Below are 23,877 nucleotides of genomic sequence, written 5' to 3'. Positions count from 1 at the left end.
GTTTCTTTAAAAAAATAAAACAAAATGGCATTTATGTAAATATGTATAAAGAAGAAAATTAAAACATAAGCCCGTAACTCATTCATGTAGATAACCCCTATTCATTTTTTTTTAGTGTAGCATATATTCTTTGAAAACTCAAACATCACAGAAAGATACACAATAAAAAAGGGAGAGCCTCTCCTTGCTCCCCTCCCACTGGACAATAACCCATGTTAAGTTTCTTTTTTCTTTATTTTTAAAAAGGGCATGTACTGGTTTACATCTGTATATTCTGTTTTCAACAATGAAATAAATACCCAGAAACCCACCATCAGCTTCAGATCATTTTGGCTTCTACGCTCCTTTCTTGTTCCTTCTCTCTGCTGTCTTCCCTCAGAGAGTGGCCTTATCTTGGCTTTGTGTTCATTATCCCCTCGCCTTGCTCTATAGTTTTGCTATATAAGTATGTATCTCTAAACAGGATATTCTTTAGTTTTCCTTACTTTTGAATTGTTTAATAAAGTATTGTTGCTTTGTTTACTCAGTTACATATTTTTAAGATTTATTCACGTTGTGCCATGTAGCAATAGTTCATGTTTTCTGTGATGTGGTATTCCACTATAAGCAGACCACAGTTTATTTTTTCATTCTCTTGTTGGTTGATGTTTAGATTGTTTCCAGCTTTTTGTTTTTGTGAAAACTGTAGCCACGTGCATTCTTGTATGTGTTTCAGTATCTGCATGTTTAATGTTTTCTCTATGATGGCTATCTAGGAACAGAATTAATGAATTATAGAATAAAAGAATGTTCTTCTTTATAAGATAACCCCTGTTCTCTAAAGTGGTTGCATCACTTATATTTTAGCCAGCATTGTGTAGAGCTCCCATTGATCTGCATTCTTGCCAACACGTTCTATTATCAGATTTTTTCATTTTTATTGGTCAACTGGGTGAAAATAAGATGTCTTATTTTGCGTTTCTTAGACTACTAATAAGGTTAAAAATCTTCCTATGTGTTTATTGGCCATTTTTGTTTCATCTGTGAAATGCCTACTGATGTCTTTGGTTGTTTTTCTATTGTCTGTCTTTTTCTCTTTATTTATATTTACTAGTTATTTGTACAATCTGAGTACTGATCCTATTTTGTTTATGTTTGTAGCAAATATCTTCTTCCAATATATGGTTTATATTTTTACTTTCTTTATGGTATCTTTTGATGAACAGAAGTTCTTCATTTTGATACTCTCTATTATTGTTTTTATTGTTGAGGTCTTATGGAATTTTTTAAAAGTCTCAACTAGACAGGAATAAAAATATTACCTTATATTTATAAATGTTTCAGGTTTGCTTTACAAATTTAAGTCTTTTATCCATTTGGAATTGATTCCTGTTTATGGAGGGAGGTAGGGATCCAATTTCATTTTTTTCCTGCATAGATAACTACTTGTGTCAGGTCCTATTTATTGAATTCATTTTTCTTTATTGATCTGAAATGCCACCTCTCTTTCATATATGCTATTTCCAAGATATGTAAGACCTCCTTTTGGTGTTTATCTTGATTCTTGGTTACTTTGTCTTTCAGACAGCACAATATCTCAGTTAATGTAGTTTTCCCACCTGTCTCCCTTTTCCTTCTAACGGAAGTTATTTTTCTATAATCTTTTGTCTTTCATTGTTGCTGAGAAGTCTTCTGTCCATCCGGTCCTGTCTAGTTATTGTTCCTTGCTGTTTTTGTTTATTTGTTTGTCCTTTTCCTTCCATTTCACTATAGTATATTTAGGTGCAGGAATCTTTTGGGTTCATCTATTTGTTCTTTTTGGTATATGGTGTGTGCCATGCATCTGCAAGTGCTCATCTTCTGTCATTTCTGGAAAATTCTTGGTAACATTTCTGCATATATTGTCTCATTTTTTCCTCATTGGTTCAGTGGTATCTCCACCTGTTACATGGGACGCTGGGGTTAAAAAAAGAAAAGAAATGCAAATATTGCCTCTTTTATATTCTCTCTTTGCTTTCCTTCTGGAATTCTGGGTGGAAATATTAGACTTTCCCATTCTGTCTTCCTCGTCTCTTAAATGATTTTGATATTTTCCATTCTCATTGGCTCGGTGTTTTCTGGATAATTTTATCAGCTCTGTCTTTCATCAGTTCAGTAACTGTATCTTTACTCTGTTGTTTAATACTTCCCTTGAGTTTTTTAGTTGAGCAGTTATGCCTTTTGTTTCTGACAGTTCATGTTTGTACTTTTCAAGCATATCTTGTAATTTCTAATAATCTTTTGTTGCTTGCTCGTTTTTGTGATTCCCAACTTTTATTCCTTTAAAATGTTTACAAGTTGCAATTCTGAATTTTTTATCTGATTTTCTGAAATCCTTGGGGCATCTAAACCTGATGTTTGTTGTTTGAGACTCTTCTTATACATGGTGATTTATTTTCTGTAGTGTTCGATGATGATTTATTATGAGTTCCTAGCTGGCTGATCTTAATCTGCAGAAAATGTGGATTTCTAAATTGATGACATTTCAACAGCATGTTTGCATTTGTTTCTTGCACCACATGGGGAGTGCTACTTTAATCCTGGAGTCTTGGTCCTCTTGCCACTGGCAATGGTACTATTGGATTTACCGTTGCAGTAGCCACATTTCACTGCCCTGGTTTCTGCTCACTTTTAAGGGTTGAAGGTAGATTTCTTGGAAGTTTCTTTTACTTCCTTTGAGCCCCAAATTGCAACTAAAGTTTTATGTAGGATCTGTTTCTATGGCTAGAAGATATATATACCCTCTAGATATATATCACTAGATACATATACCCTCTAGATATACCTTCTACATATACACACTAGATGTATATCATTCTTCTTTAAGGCTGTATATAATTTTTTCATATAGTGTTAATCCTCTAAATCTTCTAAATATTTTATTCATGGCCTGCTTCTTTTTTTTTAGCTTAATAATTATTTTTTCTTTTAATTTTTTTTCTAGTTTTGCCATGGTCAACATTTGTGGTGCATTCCTTTTTTTAACTCTACATCTTGTTCCCCCCTTAAACCTAAGGTTCAAGGCCCATAGGCAGCTGTGTCTTTTTAGAAGGTCTGCATTTCTTCTTATGTTTGTCCTTCTTCACCGGGCTGCCCTGCATGGCCTGGTATAACCAGCATCTCTTCCTGTACATAGAACTTGCTGATTACCACCCAGTACTTCCTGCCTTGAATCCTCTTCTGTCTTCCCTCTACCACTTCATGTCCATTGCCATCTTGAACAGCTCTCCTATAAAACTGAGCCAATTAAGGCAACAGTTTATTCTGTATACCTTTCAGAGACCGTTTATTTGCATATTTTGCTTATATACATTATAATTATTTTGTGTAATTTGTGTATGTTTTGTCTCTCCAAGCAAATTATAAGTTTTTAGAGGATGCAGATTGCCTCCTGATTTTTTTTAATCCTGTGAGTTTAATACAAAGTTAAGCAATGCTCAGGAGAGTTTGTGGCACACTTAACTAGGAAGACACTGAATGAACCTTTAGAACTCTGGATGGAGTTTGTGCCTTGCCTACCAGCACACTTACCATTTGTGTGCATAACTTAATGCCTTCCTAGAGCATTCTGTTCACTATATATGTGTGCTTGGCCAGAAGAACAAATAGAACTTTAAAAGAAATCTCTTGCATATAATTTGGCATTCCTTCTTAGATCAGTTTAATTGGATGTAAGTTGACAAAGTAGAGGATGTAAATAAAAGTTTCAGATCTTGAGTAACATAAAGTTAAATATAGTAATTTGTGAAAATATATCCTTCAAATGGAAAACATCAATTTATTTAGCTATTATTATTGTTTGTTTCTTTTTCTTTAGAAATTTGGGCTAGAAACTTAAGTGTTATAAAAATGAAAACTTTCCTGTAGTAAGTGCAATATTTCTTTTTGTCTGAAGATTTTAGTTCGAAGAAGCAGCAGCCCTGCTGAATTGGATTTGAAAGATGATTTGCAGCAGACACAAGGAAAATGTAGGGAAAGACAGAAGAGTAAGTTCCAGGAAATGTCTGTTCCTCTGACTATAGAGTTGATATGTTCTATTTTCTTTTTATGTTTTATTATTATTACTATTATTATTATTAGAGACACAGTCTCACTCTTTCGCCCAGGCTGGAGTGCTCTGGCACAATCATGGCTCACTGGAGCCTTAACCTCCCCAGGCTCGGGTGATCCTCCCACCCAAGCTTCCTAAGTAGCTGGGACTACAGGCACATGCCAGTGCACTCGGCTAATTTTTCTGTTTTTTTTTTTTTGTTTTTTTTTTTTAATAGAGATGAGGTTTCGCCATGTTGCCCAGGCTGGTTTCAAACGACTGGGCTGAAGCCATCTTCCCACTTTTTACCTTCTAACTTGAGTAATAGCTTGTCAATTTGAGAGAGATGGTTGTGAAATGGAACCTTCTTATTCCTGGAATCCCAGGATTGACAAAAGATTCATCCATACATACAATAAAACAGTTCTACTCACCTGTACCTTGAGAGGCCCGTCTTTCTACCCCTGGGCCTTTCTCCAGGAGAGTGGTACATCAGAGGCTGATGGCACGAGTGAGCAGATAGACCAGAGAGAAAAATTATCTTCCCCAGAAAGTTCCCAGAGGCTAGAAGCAAAAAGCATCAGAAGTACATTGAAGTTAATGGGATAAATACTTTGACATGAAATGAGGTTGGAATCCTGAGACGTATTATCATATACTGTAAAACACAGCCTTAGTACTCCGCTTTCCTGAAGTCAAGTGCCAGAGTAGCATAGTAAACACCGTCTCAAGTTCAGAACAGTTCTTGATGGGTGCAGAAGAGTTCCACCTTCACCCTGCTGGCTTAGAGCCCTTTGGGAGATGAAGTTTGGTACCTACCATTGGTCACCTGGTTACTGAGACAACTTTCAGTTCTTTGTGGGTAAATAGAGGACAGCAGATTAGAAACAGCAAGGGTAAGGGACTATTAGGAGCAGACAGAGCAGCCATAAGGGTGAGCAGACAGAGATGTAGCTGCATAAAGTTGTTATGAAGTAGACAGGAGACTTTGAGAAGCAGAACTGTCTAGGTTCATTTTATGTCAGACTAAATAGTTCTATACGTCTTCATAGCCCAGCCTTATTATATTATGACAAATTAGAACTTATTAATGTTTAAAGGGGAGAATTTCTGTTCTAGAAAAATCTGTTGTATTGGAACACTCTATCCCCAAATGACCCTGAATGAGTCACCCTAGGTCTATGTCTACCCATCAGGCTTGGAGCATACAGCATCCTTAGACTCTTCTACCCAGTAGAGTAAGCTTGCATTTGTGGTGGATCAGTTATTATCTTCTTCCTCCACCCACCCTCATTTTGTAAGTCCCAGCACACTTTTGGACTTGGTGTAGTTTGGGTATGGGGGCACTGAGTGAAGACACATTGAAGAGTGCCACTTGAATGATGATCTTGAATGATGAATAGAATGATCTATTATGATTGTGTTCATAATAGATATTTATCTCCTGTATTTGGAAGATTAATTTTCTTGACCACATGGGCACTTTATGAGCTCCACTCAAGTTCTGCAGGTTCTGCCAAAGAACCTGAATGATTCCTGCTGTGTCTGCTGTTTGGTTACTTTCATATGAGTAATTGTGAACATTCTGATTTTCAGCTACTTTTTATCTTAAACTTTGGTTCTTCCGTTGTACCAGGTGAAAGTACCAACAGTGACACAGCTCTGGGCTGTATCAATGAGGCAGAGCTGTCCATGGGCCCATGGCAGACCTGTGAGGAAGACCCAGAGCTGAATACTCCCACAGATGTTGTGGCTGATGCGGATGCTCGTCATTGGTTACAACTGAGTCCCACTGATGCTTCGAATTTAACAGGTGAATTGCATTTTGGAAAAGAGGCAGTAGTGCAAACAGCTAGGAGATCAGTTGTGAATCCTTGGAGTCCTGTATACAGAGGGTTCTGAAACAGTTGTAGGAGGAAGTGTGCCATGCTCCTGACCACTGTCCACCGTAGGAGGAAGTGGTGGTATTCATGTTAAGCCTTTATCCCTAACTGAATTGTTCTACTCTAGAAAGAAGAGTGATTTTTCCAACTCATATATGTTGTAAATCCAGGATAAGTCAAGGAGTTTAGATAGCTTATTGATTAATTTTTTAAAATTTTTAAATAAAATATTTGGTACATAAAATGTAAGTTGTAACATATACAGTATGTAAGTTACGGGGGACAGTAATGAAGTGAACATGAGTGAGTCTGCTACCCAGCTTAAAAACTAGCATGGCACCCAAGCCAGTGAGGTCTCCTAGAGGTGTTTCTCAAGTCCCTCCTGTTCTCCCATTATTTTGGGACCCTAGCCCAAATTTGTTTTTATAATAATTTCCTTGATTTCTTTATAGTTTTACCATGCATGTCAAGCAATATATCATTTAGTTTTGTTTCTAAACTTTAAAAATAATGACTTCATACTCTGTATTTTTTGCAACTTTTTAAATCTCAGATTGTTTGACTTCAGAGCCAAACTTTCTGGGTCGGCTTCCAGGCACTTCTGAGGAATTGCTGGGTGACCTTGAGCTAGTTATTTAATCTCTGTCCTTCTATTTCTTTGTCTTTAAATTTGGGATAATAACCCCTACTTTATAAAGGTTGTTGGAAGAATAAATGAGTGAACATATAAGTCAGGTGCACAAAATGGTGTGTGTGGAGCAGTCTGCAGTTTTAGCTACACACACACACACACACACACACACACACACACACACAGTGTGACACTGGGTAAGTGAACCTCAAAGGCTAAGTTCCCTTACCTGTATGACCAGTCTGATGAGAACAGGGAGACCATGGAGGAGCTGGGTTTGGTTTTGCTTTGTTTAATGGAGTGTTAGGAGAGACTCGTGCTCTGAGGAATCAGTGCGGGAAAGGCTGACCAGAGCTAAGACTTTTCTAGCTGCACGTTCATGTTCACACATAGATACCGTGTATGAAAACAACCACCACAAAGTAACATGTTAAGTAAAGAGTGTTATTAAAATTCCAAAATATATTTTAAAATGATTAACATAAAGGCTAAAATTTTACCTTAAATGGATTTTTTTCAAACCAAGCAAACTAGTTTTCACTGTGTTGTAAAATTTAACCAACATCTCTGATATTTGGGAAATTCTTGATGGAATATCATTAAAACTTCATAAAAGTAACATATAAAGGTGGTATTCAATAAAATTCTTTATAGACTAATAATGACTAATAATACTATTCATTGATATGAGATTTAACATTTACAAAGAATTTTGAGGCATTCTCTTTGATTCTGTATGGGAAGCAGGCCAAGCTTATCATGTCTGTTTTAGAGATGGGGAAATTGAGACCCAGGGAAATTGTTATCAAGCTGGAGTGTGAGTTCCAGGGATGAAACTGACTTTCAAAGTGTTTTGACTCAACATGCAGTGCTGTGTCTACTCCTTCACACTGTGTTCCTGTTAAAATTAAAATTATTGTAAAGCCCTTTGACCTACTTGAGAATCCTTACAGATTATCCAAGAGAAACTCATCATCGTGGTACCATAGGAGGCAAAACTGAAGCTTCAGTAGGTTGAATTTACTTAAACATGGACTAGTTTTAATTATTTTTATTGAAAGGGAAGAAAATTAGGTGATTACTTCTTTTGTCTGTTCTTTGGAAAGATTAGTTTTGATCCCATTTCAGGTTATGTATTGGACAGCTCAATTTAATAAACCTCTGTGAGGTAATGTTATATGATGTACTCCATGTTGTGCTTAACTCCTCCAAATACTTAGTTCTTCTTTGAAATACTAATATAGAGAATCAGTACATGCAGTTCAATAGTTCACCTTGTCATCTGTGAAAAGGACAAACTGTAATGTGAGAAGGTTTAAGGATTATCACAATTCTGAATTTAACTTTCTGTTCTTAAGAGAACAATTTCTTCATAAATGTTCAAACTAAAACTCATATGAGCCTGATTTTTAGGACATTTTGAGAGACAATTTGAGTATATCTTTGTTTCTTGTTGAATAATCCTACCAGTTATCAAATGCTTAGAATAATAAACTGCCTCCAAAATCTTAAATTCCTTCATCACTGGCAAACTAACAGTTTACTTTTATATTTGCTTTCTCACTTAAATTATGTTTGCTGAAAATAACAGCTAAATTTACTGTGCATTGTCTTAAAGTTTACCTGGGATTTGTTTTAATCATATGTGGTAAGACATACAGATATGGAGGTGATTGTCATGGAGGAAGAATTTTCTACTCACAGATCCTGGAAACAGGGGTCATGCAGGGAAGTACCAGGAGGCAGAAGGAACAAAATGGGGCAACAGCCTTTAGTGTCATTTCTATGAAAATAGCAAAGCAAGGCAGGGTATGCAGATTTAGGATTGCTAGTATGAATGACTTCAGTGGGCTCTGGAGCATACGGGCTATTTCTGCTTGCCTGGTACCCACCCAGTCCTGGGATGACAGGGCAGAGGATATTGACTTAGTATGTGAGAACTAGAGAAAGGAGGTAGTTGGAGGGTCTGAATTTTGAATTGGTAGGTTTGAATATGAAAGACCTGCTGCCTGGTGAATAGACTTCTATCTCTAGGAATTAGCTAACCCTAGAAGTGGCAGTGCTTCCCTGATCAGTGAGGCCCTAATGCCAGAGCATTGAGAAAACAGAAAATAAGAAAATATAGTTAATACATACATACATTTAGTTCTGTTGAAATAGTCAGGGGAGGGGGACATTTATGAGTCTACAGCTAAGAATTAGTACTGTCATTTACCTCATCCCTTGTTTAACAAATGAGCTTATAGTCTAAAATACTGATTTAGATGCTATGAGAAATAAAAAGATGAATAGGTCATAAGCTTCTATAGTTTTTAAGTGCTTACAAAAAGGACAGAAGACACAACATTTATCCTAATAGTCACAGATAATGTGATAAATTCTATGAAATTACTTAAAGTTATAATCATAGAGATAGACAAATAGATGGATGGAACAGAAGATAAAATACAGAACTGAGTGCACACAGACATGGAATCATGATATATGATATATGTGGCTTGTCAGGGCTGACAAGGAAACAATGTATTGTTCAACAAATTTCTGTGGAGCAGGTACTTAGCCATATGGAAAAAAATGAAATAGAATTCCTACCTCATACCATGTCCAAAGTCAGTTTCAGAGGGATAAAATACATAAATGTGAAAAGGAAAATTGAAAAACTTGGAAGAAAACATCTTTTTTAAAAGGGTCTATGTTGTTTGGTTTTTTTTAAAAAAGCTAACCATAAGAAAAGTGTCAGTAATTCAACCTCAGCAAAATGAAAACTCTATTACCAGATAAACTTTTAAGAATTCTGTGGTTTAGCAGAACCACAAAGGGAAAAAACCAGCTTTGTTGCTCTTTCCTTTCCATGTTCTTGTTAGCTCAGGGATAAGTTTTAAGGTAAGGTTTGGTGAGAAATGTTATCCAGCATCTTGGTTTAGTTGGGAGATTCCAAGGTCTTTCTCTACTGGAATGCAGACTCCAGGAAGGGGAGGCCTGTTATCTGCTGTCTGCACAGCTGATTCTTGCTTCCAGGAATAGTGCAGGACAGGAGAGAAGCGTTCAATAAATACTTGAATCAGTGAACAAATACACTTTAAGCTGCAAGCTGTTGTTTTATATAGCTGAAAAGAGCAATTAAATTTTAATTGTTTAGAAATAATATATAAGACAATTTCAAAATCTCTTTTATTTAGTGTGTTTATCACAGTCTTGCATCCAAACATTACAGAAATCTTTTTACCACTTCTGCTTTTAGTTATAGCTGTGAAAATGAATTACATCTCCTGTTACCTGCCACTAAAATTGTGTTTCCAAGAATGCTTTGTCAGCATTCTCTGTCATCACCTATATTTTTGGCATTTTCACCAGACTTTGATGTGTGTAGAAGTCATGAAATATTAGAAAGAAAAATAATAATGATAGCTACTGGGGCATTGGTAGCTCACCTTCTAAAATCTTTGCAGTGAACAGTGGACATCCTTGCAAAGGAGAGGAAGAAGGAGAGGAGAGCCAGGCTGCACTGGTGGGAATGGGATGCCACCTTGCTGCTTCTCCACTTGATCATTGACATCCAGGCCAGGCCTGAATTTTCTGGCGCTAGAATTAAGTTGTTTCACTCAGGCCTTTGAGTTTGTTTTTTGTGTTTAGATTTCAAATCAAAAGGAAAATTTGTTTTTGGAGACTGAGGCTACGTTTCTTTAACACTGTGCCAAGCTTATATAAAATCGTAGCCATATAAAATCACCATTCGGCCATAAATGCTTATTTTGCCTATTACCAAGACGTATTTCGTGGCTAAAATTCTTTCTATATTTGCAGAGTTCTAAACTTTTAGATCTCTTTGTAAAAATTATTTATGTGTTTGGAGAAAGACGATACGATTATGCTTGTAAGAGTTTTCACTTTAATAAAAAAATTTTAAGTTATAGCATTAAGTAGTAATAAAACAAAAAGATAGTAGGCTAGCATACTAGGTTGCTAATGAAAATAAAATAAACTAAATATTGGATATTTTTAGGGTGAACATGAAATTTTCTGAAGTCTCCCAAATCCCCATTTTTAATTAAGTGCTCCTTCACTGAGGAACCCTCTACATGTAAAATGTCAGCATCTGTTCTGTCACTTATGCTACCAGCAGAATAATTTTGGGCAAAACATTTCAACTCATTAACATTTTTGTTCATAGTAATACTGAGGAAACTCATACAGGCATCTCAGAAACTCCTGAAGAAGTCAGCATACTTTGATAATTTTATGGAGGATGTTGCCTAGGATTTTATCATCGAAGCATGAGTTTTTCTGAGTGTAAAGCAGTATTTAAGCAGATTTGCTATGTGGGATTCTTTCATAAGTAAGGGCATATTCGTTGGCAGGTTGCAAAGAGGTGCAGGTGATGATGAGGTACCTGTCTACATGTACTTAAGAGTGGTTACTCAAGCAAAGCTCCAGTGTGATTGGGATGCTGGGGGCCAATCTCTGTTTTGGATAGCTACATTTTTGGAGTGAAGGTTAGTGATGAAACAAAGCTGCAAATTATCTAATCCCCTTACTTTTTTTTCTCCTCAAGGGATTGAAAATGCCATGACATACTTTATGAGAAAAATAAATGCCATATTATGCTGCTTGTTGACTTGGGGTCTCATGTTGATTCATAAGCATTTATTGATGCTTCAGCATACCTTCTCAGACTAACAGATTCCTGACATTGTACTTACTTTACAGAATTAGGATGATGAGTCTCTCTTCTGAGGTTTTATAAAAGTCAGAGAACCCAGAAGGCCCATAATTAGGCTTTTTGCACCCTGCCTTTCAGGCACAGTGTGTAGGAATTCCAGTTTGGAATATATCTGCACATTTTAATGTGTCTCCTGAGTTGAGTATATGATACCCTTGTGGGAACTACAGATATGTTTTCCTCTAAGAAGGAACAGTGCTTCTGTGTTTGGGAAGGCCTTTCCATGACACCATGTGCCATCGTTATTACATCTTTTGTTTTCGTGTCTTGGGATCTTTCCATCGCTAATTTAATAAACATAGCTTATTATAGTGAGCAGCCGTTTTTGGACCTGCCCTGGCTCCTTTTCAGATTCATTTTTTTCTTGCCTGTTGTTGTCCTTGTCATTCTTCTACTTGAATTCCTCAGATTCAGAGATTGTGCTTCGGTTTCTTTGATTAGGCCTTAAAAATGCCAACAACATATACACTCAAGATGACACTAAGTGGGGGCTGATAATTGCCTAGAAATCAGCCTGGCTTTATTTGTATGGAGTGAAGAAGAGAACTTTGGGAATAATTATCTTAATAAATTAACATAATGTGTTATGTTCAAAAATTAGGAGAATAACAGAATAACATAGATGTTAATAAAAAGGAACCAATAAAGCTGAGAGCATACATGCATGTACTAGAAAGCAAATAAACAATAGAAGACAACTAAAAATTGTTCTTTAAAAACAATAATAAAATAGACAAACAGGCAAGATTGATCAAGAAAAAAATGTTGGAGGTGAAAAGGGAACAACTACAAAACCAATATAAATTTTGAAAATAATACAGTATGCTATTCAAATAGATCTATAAAAATAAAGGATAATTTCTAGCTTTACTAAACCTTCATGTAAAAGAGAAACTATCTTTTTCGTCCCATTCAATAGAAAGAGAAAGAAACTCACTTCTGTTATCTACCTTGTGTTACCTTGGTAACACACCGGACAAGGTCAGTATGAAAAAAACATAATTAGAGACCATCTCACTTATAAACATATAAGCAAAAAATTCAAAATAAGGCATTAACAAATGAGATTGAAGAATATTGGAAAAATATCATACATCAGGGCTAAGAGAAGTTCATTCCAGGAATGCAAAAGAAAAGCCTATGAGAAAGATATCCAATAGATCCCAACTGAGGAACAGTCTATAAAGCAGTACTCCTTAAAACCATGAAGGTTATCAAACACAAAGAAAGTTTTAAGAAAACTCACAGTTGAAAGGAGGCTATGGAGACATGATAGCTATTTGTTATGTGATATCCTGGATGAGATCCTGGAACAGAAAAAAGAGTTACATAAAAACTAAGGAAATCTCAATGAAGTGTAGACTTTATAATCATCTTTTAGTATTGGTTTGTTGTAATAAATATTCCATTTGAATATAAGATGTTAATAGTGGAGAAATTAGATATGGAGTATATGGGAACTCTGTATTATTGTCACAATTTTTTATAAATCCAAAATTGTCTTAAAAAATAAATTTTATTTGGCCGGGCGCAGTGGCTCAAGCCTGTAATCCCAGCACTTTGGGAGGCCGAGACAGGCGGATCACGAGGTCAGGAGATTGAGACCATCCTGGCTAACACGGTGAAACCCCGTCTCTACTAAAAAAATACAAAAAACTAGCCAGGCGTAGTGGCGGGCGCCTGTAGTCCCAGCTACTCGGGAAGCTGAGGCGGGAGAATGGCGTAAACCCGGGACGTGGAGCTTGCAGTGAGCTGAGATCCGGCCACTGCACTCCAGCCTGGGTGACAGAGCGACACTCCGTCTCAAAAAAATAAATAAATAAAAATAAATAAATAAATAAATAAATTTTATTTAAAAAAAACTAATTCAGGGAAAAATTACCAAATATAAAGTAAATGCATTAAAGCCAACAAAAATTATAAAATAAGTGGCTTTTAAAAATAAGCAAGAGGAATGAGTAACAAAGACATTACAAATTGTAATAATGCATATTATTAAAGACAGTAGAGTGAACAAACACAAATAACCCCACTTATTCTCCAAACCCTACCTAAGCCACATTGAAAGGATTTATATTAAATAAGACATAAATCCACAAGGGCAAAGATGGCAGGAGAAAGACAGTAGCAACCAACTTCTTGAAGTTACAGAACAGGTGGCCTGTGGTAAATGAATTGGCAGACCTGAGAATATTAAATCCTGTGTCAGTAGTAGGGAAAGCCAAGAAACAACCTGACTTAAATTAATACGGGTTCTCTGAAAGGGTTAGAAAATTTCCCATACCAGGTAGCTACAGAAGTAGGAAGTGATGATGGGGCTGAAAACAGAAAGACTGTAAGTCTGTTTAAGAACTAGTTAGAGCTCTGTTGCCACGGACCACTGCTTTTTCACCCTAGAAGATGGTACAAGTAAATTTGGGGGGGTGGGGGTTGTGGCTTGGAGTCATCAACACATCTGAGTGCAGAGATGCTGTCTTGAAAACAGAGGGATTAAAGGAGAGTTTACATACTCTTTGAGCAGGAGAGAGTCTTTCGAATTCCAGGAAAAAAAAAAAAAAACAACTCAACATACATATATCTGAGGTTTTTCAGGAACACAGTGAAACTGACCAAAGACCATGCCTGCTTATGGACTCTGCTTCTATTCCGTCCTGAGCATGTAGAGCTGTCAAATATGTTGGTGGAGAAATGAGTTTAAACTTGAGGAAAGAAATCCAGGCTAGAAGTGGGCATGTAGAGCTGTGAGTATATGGAGGGCATTGAAATATGTATGGCAGTAAGTCTGTATGAGATTAAGAAGGGCATTAGTATAGATAGAGAAGACAACAGCTCCAGGGCCCTTCAGTGTCCGCAGTCCATGAGATGAAGAAGCACCAGCAAGAGAAAACGACCAGGTGAGAGTCATACGTGGGGGTCAAATGGTTGAAGCGTTTCAGAAAGTAGACATGATTACCTGAATCAAATGCTACTGAGGACTGGACATTGAGCACTGCATTAAACAACATGGAAGTCTTTGGTGGCCTACTCAAGTACCATGCCAGTGGAGAAAAGGGAGAGAACACATGGGGGCTGAGGCTATGACACGTGAGAACAGAGACTGAACTTTGTGCAGAGGCTGCAGGTTGGAGATGTGGAAACCAGAATTAAAAAACTGAGCTGCGGGAGATTAGAGGAATGTGCTTGGCCATGGAAGCAAATAGATACAGAATTGTGGAAAAAGGGCCTGAGGAAGAAGCATTAAATGCTGCAAGGAAGTCAAAAGGATGAAGAGTGAGAAAATACAATGTGCAGTTAAAATGCTTGCCTCTGTTGATTATTACATACATACTATGAAATACAATTTTTTTGTTATAATACATCATTCTTTAAGTGGTGCCTATGTGTCTTTGGCTGCTTTTCCATTTACTCTAAAAATGTAAAGGCTTATGATTTTAGGAAGCTGGAGACTTATTCAAATCAGTCTCCCCTAGCCTTTACTCATCCTAAAGCAACAGGTATCCAAAGAACAAAATTCTGTAACTTAATCCATAAAATTAGATATACATGTAAATCATTAAATTCTTCTTTAACTATTTGTTTCAATGCACAAAGTTTCATATTTCATAATTAAATATATACTACAAAGACATTCTATGCCTTGAACTTGTTAGCACACTCCCATCTCACAGCCTTTGCTCTAGCTTTTCTCCCTAACTGGCTCTTCCCCACATAGCTGCACAGCCCATTTGCACATCATCTTCAAGTTCGAGTCACATGTTACTGCATGCTTAAAATCTTTAGTCACTGGAGAACTGCAAACAAAAGCCTCAATGAGATAACTGCTCCATGCCTATAAGAATAGTTAAAATTTTAAAAACCGACAGCATCAAGTTCTAGCAAGGATGTAGAGCAAGTGGAACTCTCATACTTTGCTCGCAGGAGTGCAAACCGTAACAGCACTTTGGACAACAGTTCGACAGTTTCTTTCTTCAGTTTAATGTTTATTAAGCATACACTTATGATTGGACCCAGGAATCTCACTCCTAGATATTTACTGAAGAGAAATGTAAACATATGTTAACACAGAAGCTTGTACATGGATGTTTATGGCAACTGTATTCATAATTGCCAAAAACAGGAACCAATCTAAATATGTACAGGTGAATGGATAAACTATGACACATCTATAAAATAGAATATTAATAGCAATAAGAAGAAACAACTGATACCCACAGCTGTATAGATGAATCTCAAATGCATTTTGCTGAGTGAAAGAAACCAGACAGAAAGGCTACAAATTGTAGGATTTCATTCATGTGACATTCTGGAAAAGGCAAAACTATAGGAACAGAAAACAAAGCAGTGGTTGCAAGAGGCTGAGAATAGAGGAAGGGGACCAATTATGAAGAGGCATTTTTTGGAGTGATGAGATCTTCCTTTTCTCAATTATGGTGGCAGTTTATGGCAACAGTTACATGAATGTATACATTCCTTAAAACTCCTTAAACCTGAAAGGGAGATTTCCTGTATGCACATCTTACCCCCATCAACCTGACCTAAGAACAACAGCCACCGCAAATGTTACTCTGGCATTGAGGCTTCCCTGGCCACCCATTTCCATGGCACTGTTTCTCACCTATCCTGCTCAAGGTTCTCCCTCTTCCTCTCCCCTGGTTTATAAAACCCATCACAGGGTCTCTAGGAACTATTATGTCATGTCTTAGCTTTTTGCTCTTTTAGTTTGAAGAATGAAAATCATTTGACCGTTCTTCATTGATCCTGCTTTTCTCTTGTTTTAAATTCTCAGCTGTTTCACATTTTTTGCCTTAATTATTTTACTTTGAATACATTAATTTTTAAGAATAGGTAACTTGTCTTAAAGAAAAAAGATATGATGAAATCAAGATTGTTTACAAGGTTAACAGATACGTTTTTCTGCATAGATAGCAGTGAGTGCCTCGCAGATGACTGTAGTATAATCGCCGGGGGGAGCCTCACTGGTTGGCACCCAGACTCTGCTGCTGTGTTGTGGCGAAGGGTCTTGGGGATCCTTGGAGATGTGAATAACATCCAGTCACCCAAGATCCATGCCAGAGTTTTCTGCTATCTCTATGAACTCTGGTACAAACTAGCAAAGGTAAGTCCTGCTATATTACTTTTTATTCTAATCCAGGAAAATGGTCATATCATTTAATGTAAAAACTGTGTTGCAGTTAACTACTGAACATATTCTGAAACACAAATGGTACATTTAGACAAAGTACATTTGATTATGGAAGAGTAATCATATATAACATGAATATTTTATAAATGCAAAAGTTATTTCATTTAGTGCAAAAGTAGAATATCGCTATAGGATATTAAATACAGGATGTTAAGTAGTTCTAGTTACTCTCTTTATAAAAGTGATACTGGTTTTATTGTATAAAATTTGAAAAATGTAGAAAAATACAAAGAAGAAAATTAACATCACTATTCATAGAAATAGCCAATATTAATATATAGTCTTCTTTCTTTTTACGAAAGTAGAATCTTAGAGTACATACAATATTTTTTTTTTTTGAGATGGAGTCTTGCTCTGTCGCCTTGGCTGGAGTGCAGTGGCGCCATCTTGACTCACTGCAACCCTCTGCCTCCCAGGTTCAAGCAATTCTCCTGCCTCAGCCTCCCGAGTAGTATATACAATTTTTATTCTGATTTTTGTTTGGGTTCTGACATTCACATGTTATTAAATTTTTTTTTCAAAAACATGGTTCATGTTTGTTCACTATAACTCATTAAAACGTTACTTATCATTTGGAATTCAGTACCTCCCCAGCCATTAACGTTCAAGGAAAAGCAATGCCTTTGTTTTGTATTTAAATCTAAAACCACATACAGTGAGCCAAACATACAATTCAAAAGGATAATCTCACAACAAAAGAGAAACTTGTAAATATTACAGATTTTCACTTAACTTATAGAAATTTAAGTGAAAGCAGCTATTTGGTCATGGAAAATAATGTTGAAATACTGTTAGGATAAACGTAATGTTACCTACCCTAAAATTCTCCTCTTTGTGAATTAGATACGGGATAATCTGGCAATAAGCCTGGATAACCAGTCTTCTCCATCTCCTCCAGTTTTGATCCCACCTCTCAGAATGTTTGCATCATGGCTATTTAAGGCAAGTGGATGTGTGTTTATTCCTTTATTGCAATTTCCTCTTCCTTTCTGAAATTGAGTTTGAAAAATATAATTGCCCAAGACTGCATGTTTTGAAGACAGGCTGGGTCTTACTAAAGTCACTGCTTCCCACATGTCCATAAACAACTCTTAAGGAAAACTGAGAAGTAAATGAAATGTTGAAATGCTCTGCACCTGGGCTTGATTTAATCTGGAAACATCATCTCCTTGACAGGCGGTGACACTGCCAAATGAATATAAGGAAGGCAAACTGCAAGCCTACAGGCTGATCTGTGCCATGATGACCAGACGCCAGGACGTTCTGCCAAACTCAGATTTCCTGGTGCATTTTTATCTTGTGATGCACCTGGGATTAACCAGCGAGGATCAGGTATTCTGCGACTCCTTTATTGTGATTGCCCATTAATTGGAAATAGCATAGCATTCTTTAAAGGCATTAGTAAGATTTATGAAAATACATCAGAAGTGTTGAATTTCTTAGTAGCTTCAACTCTTTTACACACAGCAAGCACAGTGGTCTTTCAAAAATGTAAATCAGGTTTCACATCCTTGCTGCTTCTCCCCACTGACTTTGCAATTGCATTGTGCCAACCGAATTTTAATTTTATTCTTTGGCCTCTATGATCTAACCTCTGCCTGTGTTGTCAACCTCAAAATACTATTATAACCACTTTTTGTTTGAGTTCTGCATTAAATATGGTTTGAAGAAAGTGGTACTGATCATTTAAAAATGTTTGAAAATTGTTGTTTTAGTAGTTAGGATGTTTTTGTGAAAGACTTTACCTGTAAGGTAGAAGACGAGTCCAGACATTTCTTGATAAGGAGTTATTTTAATTTCTCCCAGTGCAATTTAAGTTTGGTTCAAGTTCAAACAGAAAGGCCCAAGGAGCCACTAGCTACCTCTCCCTCCTTGTAGGCCCTGGTTTTGGGGGAGAGGATGTGGCCAGACCCTGACCTTCCTCCCCTGGGAAGACTTCTCCTAGTTGAGGGAGATTATGGATAGGGACACATGGACTCTTGACTTGATTTGGGATATCAAGCAGGCAAATGATGTGGTTGATTTATGCTTCACAGAGATTCTAGACTGCATTTGGAAGATGGATTTGAAAATGTGATAGTGATAGTGTGTGATAGTAGGATAGAATCAGAGATTGGCCTGTAGATGGAGAATTGTTAGGAAGTGTTTAATACAGATTTTAAAAAACGATAAGAACTAAGCTGGTAGCATTGGGGATGGAAAGAAAGGAATAGAAAAGATTCAAGAAATTTTAAGGCATTTCATTTTATTACTAGGTTTTCTTAACCAATTAGAGGTATAGGGAGTGTTTGAGAATTTACCCTTTAAATTGTAAATGCTTATTAATGAACTTGAATAATTTATTAACTATCAAGTAGCTGTCCTTTCTGCATTTTTTGTATTCTTTGAAGGTATGATGCAGATACACAGACCTTTTGATACCGCTAGGGTACACGTAAGAAGTTCTCCTGATAAGCAAACTTTTTTTTTTTTTTTTTTTTTTTTTTTTTGAGACGGAGTCTCACAGGCTGGAGTGCAGTGGCGCGATCTCCGCTCACTGCAAACTCGCTGCCTCTCAGGTTAACACCATTCTCCTGCCTCAGCCTCGCTAGAAGCTGGGACTACAGGTGCCTGCCACCACGCCCAGCTAATTTTTTTGTGTTTTCAGTAGAGACGGGGTTTCACCGTGTTCGCCAGGATGGTCTCGATCTCCTGACCTCGTGATCCGCCCGCCCGATCCGCCCACCTCGGCCTCCCAAAGTGCTGGGATTACAGGCGTGAGCCACCACGCCCTGCCGATAAGCAAACTTTTTTTTGTTGCTTTAAAATGTACTTGAATTTAAAGAGTTTGCAGTATGTATTTTACAACTTTGAACTTTAAAAATCATTGAACTCTTATATGAAATAATAACCATAACCGTTGTGATTTTAGCGGTGTATAGAGGACATCAGTGTAGCAGGCTGGCTTAGACCCATAATCTCATTTATTTCCTAGATAAATGTAGAAATAGGGACATAGAGTGGAATTGTTTGTACTCTCAAATATTTTACAGCCATCTTTGCAAGTGGAAGCATCTTTTACAGAATGATGCAACTCAGGGTATGTGGAGAATTATGGGGTATAGACAAGAGAATTAACTCTCAGATAATAGTGAACTCCTTCAGTGAAAGAAACAAAAGAGGAAGGTTTACTTAACAATGCTCTACTTTTAAGAAGCCTTTTGCTAATATTTTGCAGGAAAAAAACGTTTACTTGGAAATAATCATTAACTATAGATCCTTCTCATTTTATAAAAACAAGTAAGTTAGCAGTAAACAATGTTCCTTAGAATGAGTTTTTTAGAAAGTCACATAAATAGGTGAGTTTAGAATTATCTTTCTGTTTTAAGATGTGTTGATGTGGAAATGAAATAGTAAAATGAGATGAAATAAGAGTATGTTATATAGCATTTGAGAACCTGAAAAAAAATTATTTTACAAATCATTTTCAAGAAATATGATTTTGTAGTACAGACAAAATAATTCCAAATTTTGTGCTTAAAATTGTTTTTACATCGTAATGCATATTATGTTTTTAATTAAGTTAAAGTTCAATATCTTTTATAGTTCATAGTAGAATACAAAAATCTTAAAGGATGGTCCAGTGCTAACAGTAATCCCAACATTCAGACTTCTGAGAAGTCTGAGGATATCATAAATCTCTTATTTAAAATCTGCTTATTGTTTAGGCTATTAGAAGCTTAAATTTTTATGTGAGTTTAATAGAGTTGACTGTTTTCTTTAAACTTAACAATTATTGTTATATATTTTAGAAGCCCTGTCTGCAAAACAGAATTACTCTAAGTAAACTTTATTCCTTTGCCAAAAGAAAATTACGCAGAAGACCTAATGAAAGAAACTTTTTTCATTTAAGTTAAGAAATGTCTCTGGTAATTAGTTTAACTTTTGATCCACATGTCTAAATAGATCATAGTGGTTGTTCCAGAACTTATGTAATTCTAGAAACACATGTTATATTCATTATAAAAAGAAAGCATTTGCTGTAGAGAATACAGTTAAATTCAATTTTTTAATTAACTGTGTACCTGTGACTGGTACCATCTCAGGGCTTCTATTTTGTGAGAATTCTCAAAGGGCCACACTTTTATATATCCTAGCACTAAAAGGATTTATTTATGCAGAGAGAACCTTATGAAAGATGTCCTGTGTTTTTAAATAAATAATCATAAATAATTGTTTAAAATTGAACATTATCAGTTTTGTCTCACAAATAAAATCCAAGGTGGGTTTCTTCCTTTTGCCTCTGGGTGGCACACTTGTCTGCACAACACAGCTTTGTGGTTCATGGGCCTTTGAACATTATGCTGTATATGGCATGGTTGTTTTATGAAGTTCTTTCTTAAATCTGAAGGTATCAAAATTATGTCAGTAGTGACCAATAAAGTGTTGAATTAAATAAGTTATAAGATGCCGAAAATATGTTCAAACATAATGATGTTCATAGTAATTGAAGACATTTTTTAGTTTAAAAAGCAATTTGTAAAGTAGATATCTCACAAGCTGTGTTCCCTGGCAATCCTGGAAAGTTATAGTTTCATCTAATATGATAGAAAATTTATGATGTAAACAGACTTGGCCATTTGTATCTTAAAAAATAATAATACATATATCAAACAGCCAGAAAAAATGTAGTGCATTCCAAAACAACTGTTTTTAGTATTTTTAACCAGTTTTAATTATCCTAATAACTTATGTAATACTAGCACAATGAATTTATCAAGTAGTATTTCCCACGGTCCGTATGTAACATGGGTTCGTGGTTGATTGCTGTGATCGAAAACATGGTTTGAAATGGCTTTATTTTTTCCTTGACAATGAATTTTTAAAAAATTGATTTTACCAGTTTACAAAATAATTAAGATTATAAACAGTTCCAGAATAACTATAAATTATCAAGAAAATTTGGCGTGACTTTCAAGGCTACCCAGCCTGCCTGTGAAGGAGTCTCCCGGTGTGCTTCCCTCTGCTCAGCTGCTTTGTGTCTGGTGGGCTGGTGGTGGTGCTTAGGGGTATTTATTTCTTCAGCACTCACAATGCTGGACTGTGTGCTGGGGACTGCATGATGTTGTACCATTGAATCTTCTCTGCAATTCAATTCAATAAATACCATGGCCTATTTTATTTTATTTTATTTTTTTAGAGATGGGATATCACTAATGGCCCAGGCTGGAGCGCAGTGACACAATCATAGCTCACTGGGCTCAAGCAGTCCTCCCATCTTGGCCTCCCAAAATGCTGGAATTGCAGGTGTGAGCCATAGCGCCCAGCCCCTGAGGCCCATTTTATAAATAATGAAGCTTCAAAAAAGTATCAAAAACTTTTGCCCAGTGCCACAGGCTAAGAGGCTGTTAGAATTCACATACAGGCTTGGCTTATTCCACCAGGAATGTTTTTTTTAATTGATTCACAGCTAGCGTGTTGGTGCAACAGTCCTTGATGTTGTTTCTCCCTTCTGTTTTGTTTTGCCTAGGCTCTGCCCTTGGTCCCACTCCACTTCAGAATCCTCCTTGTTAAAGTACCCCGCCCCAACCTGGAAAGGCCTTTCCACAATTGCCTTCTCAGTTCTTCATCGTCCTTCAGTGTCTCTTCTAAAGCTGTTTCTCGTTGTTCTTTGTTTTTCCTAACACTTAAGCAGCTTTTTCACCTCAGAATTCCCCAACATAGTTTGACATGAAAGGACTTATGATTTGGATTTATTAAAAACAGTTTCTGTTAATTTCATGATTATTTAAAACAGATGGAAAGATCAATATGTGTGAAATGGAAAAGGACAGTTGAGGAAAGGAATTTTATTTTCATGTTTGTAAGAACACGTATCAGAGACTGGAAAGTTTCCTTTGCTTATTTGTGAACTATTTTTTAACAATGACTTACAGATTTAATGTCTTAATGTAATTTATCTGTTATACATCAAAGTTAAATTCTCTTTTAAATGGAAAGCCTACATTAATGTAAAATTATTGTTGCAAATTTGCATATAGACATTTTGGGAAATGTGAGTCTTTGTCATTTTCATGTATAATATTGTATTTTATAATGCACCAAAAAAGCATGAGGCTTCTCTCCAATGCAGAAGTGTTTGTTGTTCTGCCCTGAGGTAACATATTTGGATCGTAACAGCATAAAGTTAAGATCTAGTGTGATAGTGTGATAAAATGTCTTCGTTAACAGCGTGGGCCTCAAGTCAGCTTGTCTAATTTCCAGTCTTGGCTTTGTTACTTATTAGCGAAATCATTTGGGTTTGCTCTGCCATAGGCTTCCTTATCTATAGAATGAGGATAATAATGGTGCCTACCTTAGAGGGTTGTTTGAAGACTTGAAAGAGGTAAAACATGTAATGCATTCAGTCTGGATCATGGATATGATCCCTCAGTAAGCATGAGCTCTTGTAATAATATTAAGGGTGAGGAGAAGAACAGCAACTCCATCATTTGTTTCTGATATCTTAAAGTGTTGATTTTTTTTTTCTTTCCCCGTACATTTTCTTACTTTGAACATAATGATTTGACTGAAAAACATAACTAGGCGTTGTGGAATTTTACAATGTGTGGAGAAATAACCACTCCCTGTGCTGTAGACAGACATGCCGATTGATACATTTGTTTTACCCACGTATGCTTATGATCCAGAAATGCTTCTTTTGTGTCCATGGCCATCAGCTCACTTTCCCCTCACTTTTCACACACCCAGTGAGCCTTCTGTACAGGGAAAGCTAGAAAGCTGAACACTGCATGTCCCAGACTCCTTGCAGCTGGGTTGGCATTGACCCAGGTTCTGTCCAGCAGAGATACCAGCCAACATGGCACTTGAAAGTGGATGTGGGGAGTGGTGGGCAGCAGCACAGGGGGAGCTGGATCTTCTTGTCATGGAGGTTCTGCTCTGGCACCAGCATCACTGGTGAGATTAGCAGACAGTGGGCTCTGTTGGAACAGCCTTGTGATGTGGCTGGGTGTTTCTGCTTACCAACTTTTTCCTGACTGTGGAGACTTGTGATTGGTTCCCTGGCACTTCTAGACATTCTATAAGCCATCTGACACCCTCATAGAAATCTCTTTCTTCTTAATCTCAAAACAGTGGATTCTCTTGTCTGCAAGTAAGACCCTGGCTCAGCCAGTAACTGCTCTGGAAAGTGCTGTACTGGGCACTGGCAATACATGATCAGCACTGGTTCATATTTCAGTTGCTGAGTGCACTTGAGCATTAATTTAATTTTTGTATTTTTAAAATTTTAGCCACATTTTGTAGGCAATAATATTTAGCTTGTAGGAACATTTTGCTTTCATTTAACTCTACATTTTTATGAACCTTTTGTCACATCAGTGTTAAAAAAAAACATAATTTTAAACATCTTAA

General features: G+C 36.5%; 1 protein-coding gene across 5 annotated transcripts in view; it reads left to right on the top strand.

The window, feature by feature from the left end:
• RALGAPA2 (Ral GTPase activating protein catalytic subunit alpha 2) overlaps positions 1-23,877 on the top strand; it is a 328,251-nt gene that overhangs the window by 122,533 nt on the left and 181,841 nt on the right. For all 5 annotated transcript variants that reach the window (XM_007961465.3, XM_037993998.2, XM_073008650.1 and 2 more), the window contains 5 exons: positions 3,914-4,004; positions 5,685-5,861; positions 16,205-16,398; positions 17,329-17,427; positions 17,662-17,817. In XM_007961465.3, coding sequence (XP_007959656.3) covers positions 3,914-4,004; positions 5,685-5,861; positions 16,205-16,398; positions 17,329-17,427; positions 17,662-17,817 — 717 coding nt within the window. The remainder of the gene's footprint in view (positions 1-3,913; positions 4,005-5,684; positions 5,862-16,204; positions 16,399-17,328; positions 17,428-17,661; positions 17,818-23,877) is intronic.

This window comes from Chlorocebus sabaeus, chromosome 2 (assembly GCF_047675955.1).
Source record: "Chlorocebus sabaeus isolate Y175 chromosome 2, mChlSab1.0.hap1, whole genome shotgun sequence".
Classification (NCBI taxonomy): domain Eukaryota; kingdom Metazoa; phylum Chordata; class Mammalia; order Primates; family Cercopithecidae; genus Chlorocebus; species Chlorocebus sabaeus.
Note: the sequence above shows the minus strand (reverse complement) of the source record. Positions and strands in the feature narration are given on the sequence as shown.